Source organism: Rhodamnia argentea, chromosome 6, assembly GCF_020921035.1.
Source record: "Rhodamnia argentea isolate NSW1041297 chromosome 6, ASM2092103v1, whole genome shotgun sequence".
Taxonomy (NCBI): Eukaryota; Viridiplantae; Streptophyta; class Magnoliopsida; order Myrtales; family Myrtaceae; genus Rhodamnia; species Rhodamnia argentea.
The window spans coordinates 14,302,942-14,324,706 of NC_063155.1; the positions used below are offsets into that span (position 1 = coordinate 14,302,942).

Below are 21,765 nucleotides of genomic sequence, written 5' to 3' on the forward strand. Positions count from 1 at the left end.
TTTGGTGACAGACCTGTACACTTACATATATATTGAGCAATCATGACTCAAAAAGGAATATTTCATAGAGGGTGTAAGAGCCTCATGATAAAGCCCCAACGGAGATAGCTACGCTTATATATATAACCGAGGATGCGCACGGCCGCAACGGCTTACACCTGCGTCCTGCGACTATACCTCGAGGGGGACTAGCCCAAAGAACCCACCGTCGGGGCCCCCACTTAAATCACGAAACAGAGTTGAGAGTTTCGAACCTAGAATTTGACAAGGGAAAAGCTCGCTCTTACCATCCGAGCCATGCGTGGGTGGGTTAGCTACGCCAGTTGTTTATTTATATAAACAGTAAAGAATGAAATTTCCAGCTTATGAAATGGAGGCCCCTCTATTCAAATCTTACTAATAGAATGCAAATGGCTCTGGTTTAATGCCATACGTATGTGCCAAAGGCCGATACTTAACATGTTCATAGATCTTGCAAGGCATTTCACGAACCTGTAAGTAGCCAAATCTTTGTACTCGTGTCTCACGGTATTGAGATGATCGTTTTGATTTATTTGGTCCACATATGATCGTTTGGTGTTCAAATCGTGTGAGCAAGCGCTCTATGCCCCCACAACACGCTGTGTTTTAAAAACTGCGGTGGAGGCCAAATGCAATTGAACCAGTTCAACTGGTTGGACGGTGAAATGGGCAATCTGATAATTTTACGTACTTTTCGAAACTATATAGTAGAAATTGTGAAGATGTCTCGCACAGCTAAGTTGGCAAAGTCGTTTCGGCACATTTCAAACGGTGTGGGATTGAGAACGTTCGAACCTTTTTCAAAGTGCAAAAGAAGCCAAGGACAGCCTATTTAAACCGAAACACTTGGATCAATTAGCTCCATCTGACCGGTCTGATAATTTTTCATGCTTTACGATGCTAAAGTGAGTATCGGACGTTACTTTTTTTTCATTTCTGACGGATTTTTCCCTGGCGACCAAGTCACCAAATGCATGCATATGACTGCTGAACTATAGTTTTCCAAAGCATACAAAAGTGACGTGATTGCAGATCCGACAAAATCTGTCGAAGGCAAATTAAGGCGGAAAAGTAAGAGTCTTTGTCAAATTTTTTCCTTCTTGGATACCATTTGGGGATTGCAAAGTTGGACATTCGATTGCAGTCGACGTCAGGAATGTACAACAAAGAGCTGTCGGACACTTTCTTCACGGTGCGTGCCGTGGGAGCTCGGGCAGCAGAGGGATGTAGTTTCGAGGAAATTGATGAAACGATGTTTTATCTGGGGAAGTTCGAGAGAACTGCTATAGAAAAAAACAAAAAAAGTGCAAACTTTTGATTTTTTTTATGGAAGACTTTGTGAGGGTATTTGCAACCCCCCTTGACTTTTATACATTTTACAATTAAATCGTCAAATTCTTTTTTTTTTTTTTGGGTTCGGAATCGTTAAATTCTTCCAATAAAGTCCTTTACGACTGAATTTGAGTTTCATTGAAATTTATGCGTTCTAACTATTTTCTGGTGTGGCTCTCACGTGGTTTCGGTCGAGATTTGTTCGAACAGATCGAAAGTATGAACTTACTGGTTCATAAGACTTGCGAGCAATTTCATAGGCCTCCAAGCAGTCGGTACTTCTTAGCCGTGCTATTGGGTTACCAAAAGAAGAACCACGAACGCCAATTTCATTTCGTTAAAAAATCAATTTCATTTCCATCCTCTTCTATCCCGGTATTATTTTCGGAAAAGCCTTCCCGATAAGGGTTTGAAGTGGGATCACTTTTTTAAACAAAAGGGCGCAAAGTAGAAATTGTCTCTCAAAGAAGGGCCTAAAGCTGACTAACTTAACTTCAAAGAAGGATCTGAAATGGGTTTCGTCCGATACCGCTCGTGATGTTGATGCTTCAAATCAGACCGAGTCCTTTCCAGACGTAAAACGTAGCTCGGTGATATTGGCGCTCATATCATAATCCATCTTCGATGGTTACACATGCTCGTCGAGTTTTCAAAGGCTTCAATCCTTAGGTTACACATGTTTCAGACTAAGCCGGCCGCTTCGGACTTCTCATTTGAGATAAATTTCAATCTGAACACGATCCCATTTCAGACCTTTGTCTGAAATTTTCCCGAAAATCTAACTGCCAATTTGTCCTGCCGGACGAGCCGTTGGACTTTTCACGCAAAGTAATCTGGAAGAGTCTCCAATTACGGACCCGCCGTTCAGACGATGACCTCACAACTCACAAGCCTCGGCCAAATGTCCCGGATTTTGTTTTGCACTCTTTTTTTTTTTTTTGGTGGGGGGGGGTCATATTTTGTTTTCCACTTTTTTTTTTTTGGTCTAATTATTTTCCAACGAGTAGCAAAAAGGAGACTTTTGGTTTTTTTTTTAAGAAAAATTTCAAATAAGGGCTCGGAGTTCTCTTATTTTCTCAAATAAGGCCCCTAAATAAATCTTGTTTTAAATAAAGGCCTGAAATGCCTCCATTTTTCTCAAACATGGATATAAAATGAACGTTGTTTCAAATAAGGGCCTGAAGTGGCCACGAAATCTTAAAAAAAAGCTTGATTTCAAGGGCATTTTCGCCTTTTTCCTTATTTGATTTTTTTTCCCGTTTTTATTAGACTTTTCCTTTTTCTGTTTTCTTAAAAATTAACAAAACATTTTAAAATTTTTTAAAAAAAATACAACACACAGAGGCGGGAGGGACAACAAAGGCTAGCGGGGTCTTGGCGACCCCATTGACCTGAAGCGAGGGCCGGTAAACCCTCTTTTGCATCCGGGCAAGGGTCGCCCGGCCTTGGCCAGATCCGAGAGAGGACCTCTGGCCCTCGCTTCTAGTTGGCGAGGTCGCCGGCCGTCGTCGAGGTGTCGGCGACCCCGCCAGCCTTTGCCGACCCCGTCGGCCCCTCCGGCGATGGGCCGGCAGCCACTATGTGGTTGGTTTTTAATTTTTTTTATTTTTAAAAAATAGAAAAAGGAAAAAATAGAGAAAAAAATAAACAAAAAATCAAAATGGGAAATGATGGAAATGCCCTTTAGGTCATGTTTTTTTTTTTATAACTCTATGGCCATTTCAGGCCCTTTTTTGAAACATATTATGCCACTTCATGCTCTTATTTAAAAAAAAAAAAAGTTCATTTGAAGTCCTTATTTAAGAAAATGAGAGAATTTCGGATCCTCATTAGAAATTTTCTCTTATTTTTACCAACGAGCCCCTTCCTTTTATAGATTTAGGAGTTTCTTGGAAGTGATGTGACCCATGGGACATTTACTCCTTGGGATTGGAAAGGAAACTGCAGTTGTAAACGCAGTTGGTTGAATTCTGATTACGAATTTAATGGTTGGACTTTTGTCTCCAACTTTAACTCGTGTCCCACCTGATCTTCGAGGCGCGTGGAATACGTTGTACGTTCGAGATATTATTGTCCCAGGTGAACTTTCTCATCGTGGAGAAAAGTCATCTTATTAGACGGTGTACTGCGTGGCGCTTATACTGCTGAATAATGTGAATACGATAGAAACTTAATTTTTTTCTGTAAGAGATTCCTCTCGAAAAGTAATGCACAATAAAAGAAGATAAATATTTTCCTAATAGTACCGTCGGTGACGCTGCATTCTCAACCGTAGATCCACATATCATCACTTTGTGTTTTGGATAAATCACTTATTGATTGGGAAATCATGCAGCCATAAATAACCGACGATAATGTCAAACTATCAGGCTAGTAGCTTTCATAAAAAAAAATATGCTCGAAAAAGTTGCCCAAGCAATGAGATATGATATCGGAAAGTTTTGCGTTCTCAAACTTCTTGCAAGAGGAAGAAAAACATGAGACAAGCTCTAATAGTTTGATTCCTCCTATTTTCAAGAAACTAGTTTTTTACCGTAAGATTCCTTTCGAGAAGTTTGAGGAATAGGTGAAAAATAGGATAATCTTGGGTCAGGGAGTTTTGTTGTTTGATATATTTCAATGTAGGGCCCAAAGGCCGGTTGCCAAAGGCTTTTGGGATACCCGGTCGGTCTTATGAACTGTGCGGTCTTACATGAATCGACATGCTGCTTGGGAGACTTCAGCCTTCTTTCGTTTCGTGGAAAATGAATAAGTTTAGAAAATATTTTCCTAAAAGTGATTGCTTGTATTGCTTACCGAAATGAACGACCGAAGATAAATTTCATCATCCACGAAAATATTTAGACATGAATTATTGTCAATAATCGGGACATTTTATTTTGACTGGTTATTTCAAGCGAACCGATCGATCGATCGTGTTAAAAAAGATATCTCCCGCACAATTTATTCTCCGCAAAATAAACGGAGGTCTAGGGTCGAGTTCTCAATGGGTTTGACTATTCCCTATGAGTTCCAATCTGGAATCCCCCCTCGAGAGGACAGACCCAAATTGCACGAATCCTCTTGCAAGTACGGAAGCCTGAACTATAAAAGATTTCTAGTTTCCCACGTTGTTGGACCACCGGAAACTTTCCAGGAAACTGTCCAAATCTGATCCAAACACACGTTTCCCACATCCGCAAGTCACTACAGAAGTTCGTCGACCGGTTGGTTTCTTCTTCCGGATTCCATTTAGTTGTTAATGGTTGACCATTGACCCTTTTTTAAAAAACTTCTGGTGTGCAAAATGCTGCTTTTTGTTCGGTGAGGGAGCCAAAGACCTCCTAGGAAATTGCTTATAAAACCGTCGTAGTGGACGTCATTCTAGGAATGAAGTTCTTTCCTAGAGCATTTTCCTACTGATTTCCCACCTGCTCTGCCATTTGTCTGTGAAGAAAGAACCCGGAAACAATGACAGGAAGCTCCTATTCTCCTCTCGATTACCACTCCTTCCTCCTAGCCATCACCACCACCTCCTTCACCGCAGCCAAGAAGCGATGGCGCTTTGCCTGCTTTGTGATATACGCCCGCCGGGTCATGGTCTCCCTGGCCGAGGAGATCGTGGCCCGTAGGAACTGCACTGATTCCGACATCTCGTTCGGTCATCCCTACACTGCCCTCGACATTGGGTTGGTTGACCTGGATCACCCGGCGACGGGGATTGATACTGTTCCATTGGTCCCGAGTACTAATCACGCGAAGCTCGTTAAGTTGGTCAAGGACAAGGACCTCGCAACTCTTTGTCTGCTCAGCGGAGTCGAAGGCATCGCGGCCAGTCTTGACACGGAGATGCATAGGGGGATTAGTGGAGATGAGCACGGGGTGGCCACGCGGCGGGATATGTTCGGTTCAAACACTTATCGAAAGCCGCCTCCGAAAGGGCTATTGCATTTCGTGATAGATGCATTTAAAGACACCACGATCCTGATACTACTAGTTTGTGCGGGCCTTTCTCTTGGCTTCGGCATGAAAGAACAGGGGATACAAGAAGGGTGGTATGAAGGTGGAAGCATATTCGTTGCCGTCTTCCTGGTCATAGCCGTCTCCGCTCTCAGTAACTTCAGACAGGAGACGCAGTTTGACAAGCTATCCAAGATAAGCAACAACATAAAAGTCAATGTCGTGAGAGACGCCCGACCTCAAAAGATCTCCATTTTTGACGTGGTGGTCGGGGACGTTGTCTCACTAACTACTGGCGACCAGATCCCCGCAGACGGTTTATTCTTGGACGGCCATTCCTTGCAAGTCGATGAGTCGAGCATGACAGGAGAGAGCGACCACGTTGAAATCGATCCGGATCGGAATCCATTCTTATTTTCCGGCGCCAAGGTGGTCGATGGATACGCTCGGATGCTCGTGGTGTCCGTCGGCATGGACACTGCGTGGGGCGAGATGATGAGCTCCATCTCTGGAGATTCGAATGAAAGAACGCCATTGCAAGCTCGGTTAGATAAACTAACCTCTTCCATCGGAAAGGTAGGCCTCGCTGTAGCCTTTCTAGTCCTTGTTGTGCTGTTAGTCCGATATTTTACTGGGAACACTGAAGATAAGAACGGAGATAAGGAGTACAATGGTAGCAAAACTAGTACGGACGACATACTGAATGCGGTTGTCCGAATTGTTGCTGCTGCTGTCACGATAGTCGTGGTGGCAATTCCCGAAGGCTTGCCCCTGGCCGTAACGCTCACATTGGCATATTCCATGAAGAGGATGATGGCGGACCAGGCAATGGTCAGGAAGCTTTCTGCTTGCGAGACCATGGGGTCGGCCACCATAATTTGTACAGACAAGACCGGCACGCTAACGTTGAATCAGATGAAGGTAACCCAATTTTGGTTGGGGGAAGAATCCATTGGAGAAGATTACTACAACACAATTGCCCCTAATGTTGTTAAGCTATTCCATCAAGCTGTTGGACTAAACACCACAGGTAGCGTGTTTATTCCTTCATCAGGAGCTGAACCCGAAATTTCTGGTAGTCCTACTGAAAAAGCTATTCTTTCTTGGGCTTTCTATGCAATGAATATGCAAATGGAAGAAATCAAGAACAAATACACCATTCTTTATGTCGATACTTTCAACTCGGAAAAGAAACGCAGTGGTGTCCTCATAAATGAGAAGGGCGACGACACCGTGTATGTGCATTGGAAAGGAGCTGCCGAGATGATTTTAGCAATGTGCTCGGCTTACTGTCATATTGATGGTACCGTACAATGCATGGACGATGCCGCAAGAATTAATTTCGAGAAAATAATCCAAGGTATGGCCGCTAGTAGCCTCCGATGCATCGCTCTTGCTTACAAGCAAGGCGTAGACGGTGGATTCCAATACGATGAGAAGGACAAGAGAATGCTGCAGGAAGATGGCTTGACACTGCTAGGAATAGTTGGCATCAAGGATCCGTGCCGACCGGGGGTCAAGAAAGCTGTAGAAACTTGTGCATTAGCTGGAGTGGCCATCAAAATGATCACTGGAGATAATGCCTTCACAGCGAAAGCTATTGCGACGGAGTGCGGGATTCTTGGTCTGGATACTGGAAATGAAGGCATAGAGGTGGTGGAAGGTTCAGAGTTTCGAAACTACACCCACGAAGAGAGAATGCAAAGAGTCGATCAAATCCGTGTTATGGCTAGGTCCTCCCCTTTCGACAAGTTGCTGATGGTGCAGTGCTTGAAACAGAAGGGCCATGTGGTTGCGGTCACCGGCGACGGCACAAACGATGCACCGGCACTAAAAGAAGCGGATATTGGACTTTCCATGGGCATCCAAGGGACCGAGGTTGCCAAAGAGAGCTCCGACATCGTCATATTGGATGACAATTTCGCTTCTGTTGTGACGGTATTGAGATGGGGGCGATGCGTCTACAACAATATCCAGAAATTCATACAGTTCCAACTGACGGTAAACGTTGCTGCTTTGGTAATCAATTTCATTGCAGCAGTTTCAGCAGGTGAGGTTCCTTTAACCGCAGTACAATTACTGTGGGTGAATCTCATCATGGACACACTAGGTGCTCTTGCCCTTGCCACAGAGCAACCAAGCGATGAATTGATGGAGAAATCGCCAGTGGGTCGGACGGAACCACTCATAACCAATGTTATGTGGAGGAACCTACTAGCCCAAGCACTTTACCAGATAGCCGTCCTCCTGACCCTGCAATTCAGGGGTGAGTCCATATTCAATGTGAGTGCAGCGGTGAATGACACATTAATCTTCAACACTTTCGTGCTTTGCCAAGTTTTTAATGAGTTCAACTCAAGGAGCTTGGAGAAGCAGAATGTATTCAAAGGCATCCACAGGAATCACCTGTTTCTTGCGATTATCGGGATCACGATCGTGCTTCAAGTGATCATGGTGGAGTTCCTGAAGAAGTTTGCCGATACCGAGAGGCTAAACTGGGGGCAATGGGTGGCTTGCATACTGCTGGCGGCAGTGTCTTGGCCGATCGGTTGGGTGGTGAAGTTAGTACCCGTTTCGAGTAAGCCGTTCTTTAGTTACCTTAAAAAGTTGAAGCTGGGATTCGTCAGGCCTATCCAAAACATCTTCCGAAGAAAGCCGTCTCCCTCCATGCTCGGCATCCGCTGCGAGACTGCATAAGAACAGCTCTGCAGAAAACTTAGTTCAAGGTTGGTCTTCAAGTAGGTTCTTGACATAGCACCTTGGCTGCGCATGTCCGGGCGGAGGTCTCTTGAGTTTCTGTGACGTTCTAAGCATGGAGAAACGGGACTCTATCCAGTAAATAGCTTGCACAACCCTCGAGACTGCGTCTCGTGGCCTCTTGAGTCTAACTTAGGTAAGTGCCAAGGCTCGTTGTCATGAAGGTTATGCGGGCTATTCCGGACACAGTCCTCTTTCTCCATGCCTAGAACGGAGGATGATGCGGGTGTTGATGTTGTCTTGAATTTCAAACGAAGTGAAGGAAGGCTTGGAGATTGTCGCGACCTCGCCTTCGGCCTCCCGCGGAGGGTCCGGCGGGGTTTAGAGGTATTGCCATAGGTCAATGGCATGGACTCTCCCAAGTCCTACCTCGCGTGAGATTGGATTTCTTTTTACCGATTAGCAAATTAAAATGCTATTAAGAGTCGCCACTAGCCTATTGGGGTCGGTTAGAAACCAATCGAGACACGGGAGGGTTATCTCGATTCCTACGCAACCAGAGCTTTTAAGTTCGGGGACTTGTTTACGCTAATTAGAAAATTAACGCCCTTTCGGTACCTAACCGGTTGATATTTCCTAAGGTGACCACACATTCTGCATATCATTTTAAGCTCATCAAGTATCTAACCAGTACTAAATGATCATGCATAATGTTTTTTCGTCATTTCATGCAATTACCTATTTATCCTTAACCTAACATATAGGGAAAGCGATTAACGGACAATTTTTCAAAAGACAGTGTACATAAACACTCAATAAGATAAATATGTCAAATAAAGATCGGGATAAGCACATGCAGACCAAATCTATAATGGCGATATTTAAACAAACAATTTCGACGCGAAAGTCGAATTACAACAGTAATCCGACCGGATTGGACATCGGTCTTCAATCAACGCCAATTTCAGGCTTAAAAGTTCACATTAAGGGTAAAAAGGTCATGAAAATCATTTTTTTAATTTTCTGGAATTTTTCTGATTTTTTGAATTTTTTTTATTTATTTTTCAAATTTTTTATTATTATTAATTTTTTAATTAAAGGGAACCGGGCCCGGGTCGGGTTCTCGGACCCGGGCCTAGATCAGGCCGTCGGACCTGATCAGGCCCGAGTGAGAACCAAACCCGGGCCGGATGGACATAAAAGGGCTCAAGCCCGCTTTTCTTTTTTTTTTTCTTTTTCCCACGCCGGCCCGCTCGAATCAGCCCACACGAGCCCATTCTCCTCTCTTTGGAGCAGCCCACCAGCATCAACTTCCCTCTTATTTTCACGCCGGCCCACTTGAGAAACAACACAAACCAAGCCCAACTGATTTTCTTTGCTCTTTTTTCTTCACCAGCAGCCCACACAAAACAGCCCAATGTTCTTCATTTCACCAGCCCAGTCCTCTTGACAACTAAACCTACATGGGCCCAGCGTCCTTTATTCTCCACGCCAGCCCAACTCCTCTTCTTCTTTTATCTTTTTCATGCCAGGCCACTCCTCCTTCTTCTTTTATTTTTTTACGCTTGACCCACTCCTCCTATTCTTTATTCTCCAGCCCACACGAGCAAACTTTAGCCCCGCTCTTCTTCTTCTTCTTTTCATCAGCCCATGTGAGCAGTCCACAAGCCCAGAAACAACCAACAAAAAAAACGTGATTCGGTCCCCCCATTCTCACTGTTCATTGTCTTCTCACTTGCGCCTGCAACATGCACCGCGACACCGGCTTCGCCTACGGCCGTGACCAAGCCTGACGCCGCGGGTCCGGGTGTGAGCACCAACGTCGACTTCGTCGGCCGCGAAGCTTCCGCCTCGGTCCGGCCTGACCTCCTTCGTTCTCCTAAAAAAAACGTCGTTGCGCTCTTCGTCGGGCCATCTCCGTCACCACGTCGGACAGCCCCGAGCTTTGCATCACCTCGGTTCGGGCTCGTCGTCCCCCTGGTTGCCGTTGCACCAACTAAACCCGAGCTCGTCGATTCTTTTCACGGGACGGGGATGCTCATCGGTGGTCTCCCGATCGTCGCCCCAACGCCTAGCTCTTGAAACTCTCGCCCAACACGGGCCGCCGAACCGACACCGCCCTAGCTTCCGTCACCTGCGCTTATGGTTTGAACCTCCTCATGCGCCGGAATCTCGCCTGACCTTGAACCACTTAACCGGTCCCCTCCCCAAGCAACTCCTAAGTCTCACCATGAAACCCCGGAGAATCGACGACCACCAACAACGGGTTCAGTAGAGGTTCAAAACTACCATCGCTACTCCATTTCACACGGCTAAACCCCTCCGAATGGTCATCCACTCAAAAGACCGTCCATAGTTTGAAACCAAACAAAGACATTAAACTACCAACCAAAGCAAACAAGTGCAGCCAAGTGACGGACCGAGAAAAGGAGTCGAAAACTTGCGATCGGACATGGGTATTATAGTTAAAACAGACCAAGAACTCAATAGCAAGACCCGTAACGGCCGAAACAACACGGTGGCCTAAGGCTCGCCGGTCCTAGAAATGGAAACTCTCGGCCCGGCGAGCTGCGAGGATGAAATGGGGACCACCAAGATCGAGAGAGGGGGCCAACCTTTACAAACGAGGTCACGGGTTCGCGGGTGACTTCTCGGAGATCGGCAGCTGCGCTCTTGTTCTCCTTAAGCTTCCTTCGCACCCCTTCTTCCTCCCTATTTTTTTTTTCGACCGAACCCCTTTCTTCCGGGAGCCGAACCAACCAGCCGCCCGCCCTCTCTCCTTCCTTTTTTCTTATTGTTGACTCCTTCCCCAAGCTTGCTTGCGTGGACGAGCGCAAAATCCGGTTGATGGAGACGTAGGTTGGTGAAAAACCACATGAGATGTGCGGTGAAAATGAAAGTGACGTGAGTGTGTGCGGGTGAGTGATGTGAAGAGTGGGCTGGAGCAAGAAACACACGTGAGAAGGGCAAATAGCACAAGAAGAAATAAAAAGGAGAGGAAAGAAAAAGACTTGGGCCGAATGAATCAAGTGTGGGCCAGTAGACAAAGAGAAGAAAATGGAGTGACAAGAAGAATTGCCCAACCGGGCCGCACTATTCGGGTTTCGCCTTCGGGAGCCCGGATCCAACCGGCCCGATCTGATTTTTTTTTTTTTTAAAAAAACGAAATAAAATAATAAAATAAAATTTTATTTTTGATTTTTTTTTACTCTATAGTACAACAAGAAAATATGCATATTCAATAGCTTATCATTTCTTTTTTTTTTTTTAACAATAGTTATATATATTTTTTTATTTTTCTATTACGCAATAAGACGAAAATAAATTAGACGTGTTATTATTTAATAAATATATATAACACGGGGAACGCCAAAATTAGGTGTCAACAGAGATATGTCAAGATATTTCAAAAGATTTGGGGGATAATCACTAAAGATTTATTAGTTAGGTTTTAAAGCGATAAGATCTTTAGGGATACCAATATGATGATCTTTATTATTCAACACTTGTACCTTGTATCTTTTTATGCTCAGAAATAAGAAATCGTCTCTCTCCCGTGGACGTAGGCGGATTTTCGCCGAACCACGTAAATCTCTGCGTTCTTGATTATTCTTATTTTTCATCTTATCTAGTTAGAGAGCTCTTCCACACAACAATTGGTATCAGAGCAATCTAGGTTCTTCGTTCTTGTATTGCGACTTTTGACTAGATGGCTGGAAAAGGTTTGACTGTTCAATTCGATATCAAACAATTCACCGGGAAGAATCATTTTACACTATGGCGGAGAAGGATGAAGGATCTGTTGATTCAACATGGTTTATCAAAGGTTCTTACGGGAAGTTTGAACAAGCCGACCACCATAACCGATGATGACCGGGCCGGCATGGAGGAGAGGGCATGCAGCACGATCCAATTGAACCTATTGGACGAGGCCCTTTAATACGCAGCGAAAATCGATTCCTCTCCGGAGGTATGGCTCAAACTCGAAGCATCTACATGACAAAATCTCTTATGAACAAGTTATTCGTGAAGAATAGATTGTATTCGTTGCAGATGAGTAAAGAAGGAGATCTGTTGGAACACCTCAACGTGTTCAATCGGATGATCGGTGAACTTACAAGCTTGGAGGTAAAGTTTGAGGATAAAGATATAGCGCTTCTACTATTGGCGTCGTTGCCAGATTCGTTTGACCACTTGGTGACTACGCTCCTTTATGGCAAGGAAACCCCGGAGATTAGAGAGGTGACTGCTGCCCTAATTTCTAACGACACCCGAAAAAGGGCAAGTAGTTCAAAATCTTCGGGAGAGGGACTCTTTGGGAAGGAGAAAAGCAGTCAAGGAAGAGGAAGATCAACGGATCGAGGATCAAGCCGTAGGGGTCGATCAAAATCCAAGGGAAGGTTTAAAGAAAGATGCTACAGATGTAATGAGGAAGGGCATACCAAGAGATTCTGTCCAAATAAGAATGAGAAAAAGAAGAAGAGCTCGGATGAAGCAAGTATAGTCGACAGCACTAAGACTAATGATGGGGACGTCTTGTCCATATCGTCGGGGAAGGACACCTTCGAAGATTCGTGGATCTTGGACTCCGGATGCACTTATCATATGTGTCCTTATCGAGAAACCTTCGATGAGTACAAGGCATATGATGGTGGTTTAGTTCTCATGGGGAATGACACTTCGTGTAAGACTGTAGGAGTTGGAACCATGAAAATCGGGATGTTTGATGGCATGATCGGAACCCTAGCGGATGTGCATCACGTGCCAGGTCTAAGGAAGAATCTGATTTCGGTGGGAGCACTTGAATCCAATGGGTGTAAGTACTTGGCTCAAGATGGAGTATTGAAGGTGATAAAGGGAGCTCGGGTTGTTCTAAAGGGACAGATGCACAGTAACCTATATCGACTTATAGGAACCACGGTGCAAGGTGGAGCATCTATGTCCACGAATGCTAGCACGGAGACAGATAACACCTATCTATGGCATATGCGTCATGGGCATATGGGGGAAAGAGGATTGATGGAGCTTCACAAGAGGAATACACTCCAAGGTATGAAAACATGCAAATTAGATTTCTACAAATTTTGTGTTCTAGGAAAACAATGTAGAGTACGGTTTAAGGTTGCAACTCATATGAGCAAGGGCGTGCTCGAGTATGTACATACAAATGTATGGGGTCCTTCATGAGATACAAAAGTGAGGTCTGTGATAAGTTCAAAGAATGGAAAGCCAAAGTTGAGACTTCAACGGGGAAGAAGCTGAAGTGCTTGAGATCGGACAATGGTGGAGAGTACAAATTGATACCGTTCATAGAGTTTTGCAAGAATGAAAGGATTATACGTCACTTTACAGTTCCAGATACGTCCCAACAGAATGGCGTAGCGGAAAGGATAAACCGGACCTTACTAGAGAGAGCTTGGAGCATGAGGCTACATGCGAAATTGAGCAAGGAATTTTGGGCAGAAGCCGTTTGCATGGCGTGTTATCTTGTGAATCGGTCTCCATCAACTGCAATTGAATGCAAAATTCCGGAAGAGGTATGGACCGATAAAATTGTCGATTATTCTAATTTAAGAATATTCGGTTGTCCCGCTTTTGTACATGTGCAGAGTTCGAAGCGCTCGAAGTTGGACCCAAAGTCAAAATAGTGCATATTTCTCTGTTATGAGAAAGGAGTGAAAGGCTACAAATTATGGGATCCAAGTGAGAAGAAAGTTCTGACGAGCGGGGATGTTGTGTTCGATGAATCCGCAATGTTGAAGTCAAGCTACGTACCACACGTGGCTATTGAAGAGGAGAGTGATAAATCTATCGTTAAGGTGGAGTTTGAAGCCGGAGAATCTACAGAGAATGGCGAGTCATCCGATGAAGCTCCGGAAGTTAAAGAAACAGTAGAAATTCCTCATATTATTGTGACGGGTTGAGGAAGACGCACTCTCAAAGCACCGAAGAGGTACGGTTTTGAGGACATGGTTGCTTATGCTCTTATTGTAGGTCCGGCGATCCAAGCTCCTATTATGAAGCTTTGAAAAGTGATCACAAAGAAAAATGGATGACTGTTATGATGGAGGAGATGGAATCGTTACAAAAGAATGAAACGTAGCGACTTGTGAAGAAACCCTAGGATCGGAAAGTCATTGGCTGCAAATGGGTTCTTCAAAAAAAGGAAGTAGCGATAGATAAAGAGCAAGAGAGATACAAGGTTTGACTTATTGCTAAAGGCTATGCACGTAAAGAGGGGATCGATTATGATGAAATATTTTCCCTAGTTGTGAAACACATGTCAATTCGTGTTTTACTAGCTATTGTGGCCATATATGACTTGGAGCTTGAGCAGCTAGATGTGAAGACAGCATTCCTTCATGGAAACTTGGAGGAGAAAATTTACATGGAGCAGCCCAAAGGCTTCAAGGTGAAAGGGAAAGAGAATCATGTTTGTTTGCTGAAGAGATCACTTTACGATTTAGAGCAATCTCCGAGGCAATGGAATAAAAAGTTTGATTCTTTTATGCTTCGTATTGGCTACATGAGGAGTGTGCATGATCCTTGTGTCTATTACATAGTTTTGGATGATAAGTCACTTATTCTGTTGATGCTCTATGTTGATGATATGTTGATTGCTATAAGAAAAATGGGAGATATTATTTCACTAAAGTCTCGGTTAAGCAACGAGTTTGAAATGAAGGATTTTTGTGCTGCAAAAAAGATCCTTGGCATAGAAATCTTTCAAGATAGACATGCAAGTAAACTTTGGGTAAATCGGAAGAAGTACGTTGAGAAGGTCTTGGAGAGGTTCAACATGGGAAAAGCTAAATCGGTTTGTACACCTTTAGCAAATCACTTCAGATTATCCGAGAAACAATGGCCTAGTTCACATGAGGATGTGGCAAAGATGTCTCGAGTACCCTATGCCGGTGCAATAGGGAGCCTCATGTATGCTATGGTTTGTAACAGATCGGATTTGGCCATGCGGTGAGCCTTGTTAGCCGATACATAAGCAATCCGGGTAAGGAGCATTGGGAAGCTGTTAAGTAGATTTTTCGTTATTTGGATGGAACTACCGGAATGGGTTTGATGTTCGGTTCAAAGGAAGAATCGATCGATTTAGCAGGTTATGTCGATTCAGACTTCGTTGGTGATTTGGACAAGCGAAGGTCCATCACAGGATACATCTTTACTCTTGGAGGTGGAGCTATTTCGTGGAGAGCAATGCTTCGGTCTACTATAGCATTGTCTATAACCAAAGGCGAGTATATGGTAGCAAGCGAGGCTGCGAAGGAGGGAATATGGCTGATCGGCTTGGTCACAGAGTTGGGTTTAAAGCAGAAAAGTGTTACTCTATATTGTGATAGCCAAAGTACAATATGTCTCGCTAAGAATCAAGTGTTTCATTCCAGAACGAAACACATTGAAGTTTTTTTTTTTTTTTTGGTAAGTTAAGTATGTATAACTTTTCAAAGCACTAGGTAACAAGAGTAGCCGAACACAAAAACCTTGACCCAATTAGGACACAAGAATTTGTCCTAGAGGGGTCAAATGTTATGCGGCGCAAAAGACATGTGAGAGCAAGAAGGGGAAGATCCCCGGAGGCCATACAAGCGGCCTAACCATGTGGTGCTAACAAGAAGACCGCTAACCGGCGAAAGCACCGTCGAAGAGTCTACAAACTATACGGCGAAAACAGCAGCCAAAAAGGAGTAAATACTGCTAAACGACCTAAGGACGAGCCTCAAAGATGGCGGGGGAGAGACCCCAACTACTTTGTAACCGACGATTCCAAGGGGTATCGTTGACTGTTCCAAGAGAAATGGCTTTGTCCTTGACCACCTTAATGAGGTGTTTAATCATTTCCGGTACAAAAAGGGCCTTGCTCCGAAATAAGATGTCATTCCGCTTGGTCCATATAAGGTGACAAAGCGCACCATGGGAGAATCCGGCAAGTCGGTGAGAGAAAGACCGGCCACCTATGTACGTCATGGCCCAACGGATGTGTTCTTGCCAAGGACGGTTCCTCCATGTTAACCGACATTTGGCTGCCCAAAACAAGGCCAAGCTACCCGTAACCGAGCACCCAAAGAATAGATGATCCACGGAATCCGGTCTCCTTCGGCAGAAGGCACAAGTCCCATCGGTGATCCTGCGGTTTTGGATTAGTAAAGTGCGGGTAGGTATGCGGTTGAGAGTGACTAACCACATGAGAAAGGCGTGACGCGGAGTAATGTCCCGGTCCCACACAAAAGAGTGCCAAGGAGCAGCCCGACCTTTGGACTCGATGAAGTCCCAGGCCGACGCCACCGAGAAAGTACCCGACGGGTGGGCTTGCCAGGTGAGTATGTCATCTCCATTGTCGTTGAAAGAAGGTGCCGGCTCCGCCCACCCCAAAATGGTATTCCGTGAGTCCGACGGTGGCCAATCCGAGTCATAAAAGGAGCGCACTGTGGCTTCATGCGGTATCCTGGAACGGTAGATATCCCTACTAGAAAAGAGCCCGAAGAGGGGGCCTTTGTCGTGCCACCAATCGTACCAGAAAGCCGTCGTACGTCCATTTCTTAACTTCCATCGGAATTGTGAAGAGAAATCCACGCGGAGGTCGAGTATCTTCTTCCATGTCCATGAGCAGAATGTGGGTTTGGTAGCCACCCAAAAATTAGTGTTCTTCGGGAAAGTCGAGTGAATCCACTTGCACCACAAGGACTCTTTATCGGTGAATAGGGTCCATATATGTTTGAGGGTCATGGCCTTGTTGTAATCCACAAGCCTGCGAATCCCCAAGCCTCCCTCGTCTTTGGGAAGACATATGTCCGCCCGGGACACCTTGGCACCCCCAACACCAAGGTTAGGACCTTTCCAAAGAAAGCGTCGTAGAATACGCTCAATATCATGCAAGATGGACCTTGGGAGGGTGAAAATGCTAGCCCAGTAAACATGGATCGAATGTAAGACAGACTTGATGAGCTGTAGACGACCGGCATAAGACAAGAACCTTTGGGCCCAAGACCTTACTCTAGCCGTGATAGAGTCCACCAATACCTTGCAATGAGTCTTGCTTAGTCTAGATGCAATAATAGGTACCCCTAAGTAGCGGAATGGAAGAGTACCTTGTTGGAAGCCCAAGCACTCCCGGATTTGGTCATGAAGACTCGAAGTGCCACCAGAGAAGAAGATGTTGCTTTTGTTCCGGTTTGGCTTCAAACCCGACCACCCCGAGAATATATCCAACCCCTCTTTAAGCAACCGTACCGACCCGATGTGGGCCTCGGTGAATAAGAGGACATCATCGACAAAGAATAAATGCGATAGTCGGGAAGATTTGCATCTCCGGAAATATTTGAAGTCCGGAAGATTGGTCTTGGCACGGAGAATACCGGAGAAAACTTCCATAACCAAGGTGAATAAGTAAGGGGATAGGGGGTCACCTTGTCTAATGCCTGCATTCTTGGAGAAGAAGCCATGGAGCTCACCGTTAATAGCGACGGAAAACCGTGGCGAGGAGATGCATTCCATGATCAACCTAACAAGAAAGGAGGGGAACCGAAATGCTTGTAACACCATTTCAAGGAAAGACCAATCCATCGTATCATAGGCCTTCTGGAAGTCAACCTTGATTGCACATTTTGGAAGATATGGCTGATGATGAAAGTTCGCAAACAACTCTTGAGCGAGCAATATGTTATCACTAATCCTTCTTCCTTTGACAAAAGCCGTTTGAGATGAATTAACAATGGAGGGCAAGACACTAGCAATTCGGTTGGCTATGATCTTGGTTATACATTTGTAGACGGTGTTGCAACAAGCAATAGGCCGAAACTCACCCATAGCCGAGGCATTGGGTGTCTTGGGAACCAAGGAGAGGATAGTTGTGTTGGTCTCTTTGAGAAGACAACCCGTGGAAAAGAAATCCTTGACTGCCAATATTACCGACGGACCAACAGTTTCCCATGAAGTTGTGAAGAATTCCACATTGAAACCATCGGGGCCAGGAGCTTTACCTCTAGCAAGGGAGGAGAAGGTGCATCTGATCTCCTCGTCCGTGACATGTCGAGATAGGGAGTTGATTTGGTCGTCATCTAGAGTACGACCAATGTAGCCGCGTATATCTGAAATCCCAGTACAAGTAGAGGTCGAATCCCCATTGAGCAGCTGTTGAAAGTGTCCTACAATGTGTTCCCGCACCAGATTCGGTTCGGTCAAGACGACACCAGTGGAGTCTAAAACCGAGAGGATGCGGTTGCGGTGGTGTCTTTTGTTAACAAAATGGTGGAAGTATCTTGTGTTGTGATCCCCCTCTTTAAGCCACCGAATTCTTGACTTACGCTTGTAGAACGATTCCTCCCGAAGTCTAAGTTCCGAGAACGCACGAAGGTGTTCTAGCTCCCGGTCAACCAAGCTACGGTTCGTGGGATCCCGTTCTAGGGCATCCTGTATTGAAAAGAGGGCTAATCTTGCTTGTTCTGTCCGGTTGGAGATGTCCGAGAACGAGCTTGTATTTAGTTGTTTGAGACGTGCTTTGAGGAGCCCGAGCTTGCAACATACCTTGTACATAGGAGAACCGCCGACAGGTGTGCTCCAAGCACGTGTGACAATATCCTTGTAGGACGGATGAGACGTCCAGTAGTTAAAAAACTTAAAAGGTCTTTTGGATACCGGAGGGGGGACGATCTTGACAACCATAGGCGTGTGGTCCGAGATGCCAGGTGCCAAGAAAGCCGCCTCGGAGAAGGAGAAGACACGGCTCCAGTGTTCATTGATGAGGACTCGATCAATCTTACGTTGCTTGCGAGAATCTCCGGAAGAGGTAGCCCATGTGAACCTATGCCCAACATATCTGAGATCGTCAAGTCCAGCATGAGTTAGGCAATCTCCAAATTCATCGAAGGCGGGGATCCAAGCGTTTGAGCTACCCATCCTGTCGGTGTGATCCCGAATGGCATTGAAGTCCCCTGCTACCATCCACGGATCTTCACCTCCGCCGAGACGAATAAGGTCCGCCCAAAGGGCTCTCCGCGCCACAAAAGTGTGCTCACCATAGGCAACCGAAAGATAACAAGACTTGTTCATGGTAATATAATTAAGATGAACATGGATCAACCGAGCATGAGTCAATAGAACAAGAATATCAACGTCCCGAGGATTCCAACCAATCCATATCCTACCTCGAGACGAATAATCATAGTTGGAAGTCCACCGCCAACCCGATAGTAAACCACTGGATATGGATTCAAAACGAGATTGCTTCACCTTAGTCTCCAGAATTCCTATACAAGAAAGCCGGTTGATCCTTACAAGGGACCGGATTTCAGCTTGTTTAAGGGGGTTAACTAGGCCCCTAATATTCCAAAATGCAAGAAACATATATACAAGGGGGAGAGGGGAGGTTACCAGTATTTCTTCTTAGCCTTCTTCTTCTTAGACTTCAGGCCTGTCTTAGAAGAGGTAGGGCTGTCTTCCCTCCGAGGAATATCCGGCTCCTTAGGGGCTGCATTCGGTTGGATGATCAGATCGTGGTCCTCCGCAAGAGCACCACCCGTGGCCCGAGCTCTAGTAAAAGGAGGGGAGGGAGTGGAAATATCGTCTTTAGCATCGATGCCCTTATTTGTTCCAGTGTCACCACCATTTTCTGATGTGGAAGAGTGGGTAGAGGAGGCTCGGGGTGATTCAGCCGGTGGAAGAGGCTGCGATTCACCTTGCAGGTTTGAAGGCCTGCAGAGTCCGGGGACCGGTGAAGGAGCCCGAAGAGGAGGGTCCATATTGGCGGTCTTCAAACCGGGAGAGGTATGCCCTGTTTTTTCCGGATTCACATCGTGGTCCGAATCCAACCGTAGCTGAGCAAGTTGAGGGACGGAGGAATCATCCGGTAGGGGTAGTTTAGGTCCCGCATTTCGTCTTCCTTTCCTACCTTGAACTTGCTGCCAAGTGCCTTCGAGCTGGGGGCGAGGATCGGGAGCCGAAGGCTTATCGTTGGGGGGTCCATGTTCACTCGCACACGGGTATCCGGTTGCCCCCAATTTGTGCCCAAAGATGCCACAAGCGTCGCATGAGAGGGGGTTCCATTCGTACTCAACTCCAATAGTGATCAACTCATCATCCCATCGAAGTTTGATCACCTGCACCCGAGGTCGAGAAGCTTTGATCTCGATACATACCCGGGCAAAAGAAAGTCTCTTCATTTGCTCCGTTTGGACATCCACATAGAGAGGATTTCCAATCGCACTAGCAATGCGGCTTATACCTTGCGGTGACCATAGAGAGAGTGGGATATCTCTCATCCTAATCCACACCGGGAGGGTGTCATTTGCGGGTTTCTTGAGCTTTAGCTTTGGATGCCACGGTTGCAACATCATTGTGCTCCTAAGGATGGTGATAGGTCCCATATCTAAGACCTTCCTCCTAAATGTTTCATCCGGGATATGGGTGAAGTAGAAGCCATTCTCATGCATACGAACATCCATGACATGAGCCCCCCACGCCTTTTTAATGGCTTCCTCGGTGATCTTGAAGAAGATCTTCTTCCCCAAGAAGTATCCTACAATACTCTCCCTCAACATCGGGTTTTGATTGGCCACAATCTCCGGAGTGATGTCCACAATCGGCTCCCCATCCTCAATCAAAGGTGCCACATATGATAGGTTATAGCCTTTGGCCATAACTTTGGCGACACTAGCCCATGTTTGTGGTTGCATTTGCTGTTTACCTTGCATTGTAGACCTACTCCTGTTTCGGCCGACTTGTCTATCCGTCACCGGCCGCGAAGGGCCAGCAGGTACCCGCCCATTTTCACCTTCGTGTTGGACCAAAGGAGGCTTAGACTTCCTTCGAAGTGATCTCCCCCTACTACGGCTTCGTCTAGTATCACCAATACCAGACTTGGCCATTGCAGCAGAAGGTACCATAAGGACTGCATTGGCAACAGATTTGCCTTTCAACTACGAGGCCTTGGTGGGTTCAAGCTGAGAGCAAGTACCAATCACCGGCTGTGACGTTGGTTCAGGAAAGGTGGACGGTATGACCTCGTCAAGGGAAGCCATTTACGACACAGCACCAACCACCGGTCAAAGCACCACCAACCGGTTCAGGGAACAAAACCCTTGTGCATTAACCCCCGCCCACCACACAGCAAACGAGAGCACCAGCAAGTAAATCTCCCTCGCAATGAAATAGGGACAGAGCTGCTTACCCGGGAATCAGCGAAGGAGACAGCCAAAGTCGAAGAAACAGGGGTCTGCAATCGAATCGCAGATCTAGTCCCCAAGTGCTATCGCTCGCCGGCGGGGAAATTGTTCAAGTAGGGATGTAAGTGGGGGATATGCGGACTCCAAGTGCAAAGGTGAGGCCCGGGTGCTGTCCAGATTGACTGGAAATCGCCTCGGACCACCGAATCGCCAAATAGGAACCACAGCAGAAGAGATTGTACCTTTGGGGCTGTATCGGGAAGATACTCGAAACTGCTCACCAAATTTGAAGGGGTGATAGAGAAGATGCAGATCTATCTTGTCCTCAATTATTAGCCAAAGGCGCCGGCTGTAACGTCCGGAAACCGCCGAAGACTAGAAGACCGACTGGTACAATCGCACCAGAGGAGACGAAGATTGCGAGGGCTCCCCAGCCCAAAATACTCCACGACTGCTCACCAAATTTGGAGGGGAGTTAGAGAAGTTGAAGAGCAGCTTGTCCTCCAAAAATCAGCCCCAACGGACGTCGGAGCTAGCCGGAATCAACGAAGGTCCGACGGGTGAACAGTAACCATGAGGAAAACCGCCTGGAGCATTTTGAAGGTGG

At 45.9% G+C, this 21,765-nt stretch overlaps 2 protein-coding genes across 2 annotated transcripts; one reads left to right on the plus strand and one right to left on the minus strand.

Annotated features, from left to right (window-relative positions):
• The first annotated feature begins 4,536 nt into the window (after positions 1-4,536).
• LOC115748442 (calcium-transporting ATPase 12, plasma membrane-type) lies at positions 4,537-19,048 on the plus strand. Its single transcript, XM_030684925.2, has 2 exons — positions 4,537-8,022; positions 19,038-19,048. The coding sequence occupies exon 1, from the start codon at positions 4,804-4,806 to the stop codon at positions 7,987-7,989; it is 3,186 nt and encodes a 1,061-aa protein (XP_030540785.1). The 5' UTR covers positions 4,537-4,803; the 3' UTR covers positions 7,990-8,022; positions 19,038-19,048.
• On the minus strand, positions 15,706-20,861 carry LOC115748390. Its single transcript, XM_030684868.2, has 2 exons — positions 19,369-20,861; positions 15,706-19,315 (listed from the first exon to the last, which is right to left on the minus strand). The coding sequence occupies exons 1-2, from the start codon at positions 20,859-20,861 to the stop codon at positions 15,706-15,708; spliced, it is 5,103 nt and encodes a 1,700-aa protein (XP_030540728.2).
• Between the last annotated feature and the right edge of the window lie 904 nt (positions 20,862-21,765).

Excerpts from the sequence above, each read along its gene's own strand:
- LOC115748442 (XM_030684925.2), top strand. The coding sequence starts at position 4,804 with ATGACAGGAAGCTCCTATTCTCCTCTCGATTACCACTCCTTCCTCCTA.
- LOC115748390 (XM_030684868.2), bottom strand. The coding sequence starts at position 20,861 with ATGGCCAAGTCTGGTATTGGTGATACTAGACGAAGCCGTAGTAGGGGG. Across the intron at positions 19,316-19,368 it reads AAGGCTAAGAAGAAATACTG|GGGCCTAGTTAACCCCCTTA; the intron begins GTAACCTCCCCT and ends TTGGAATATTAG.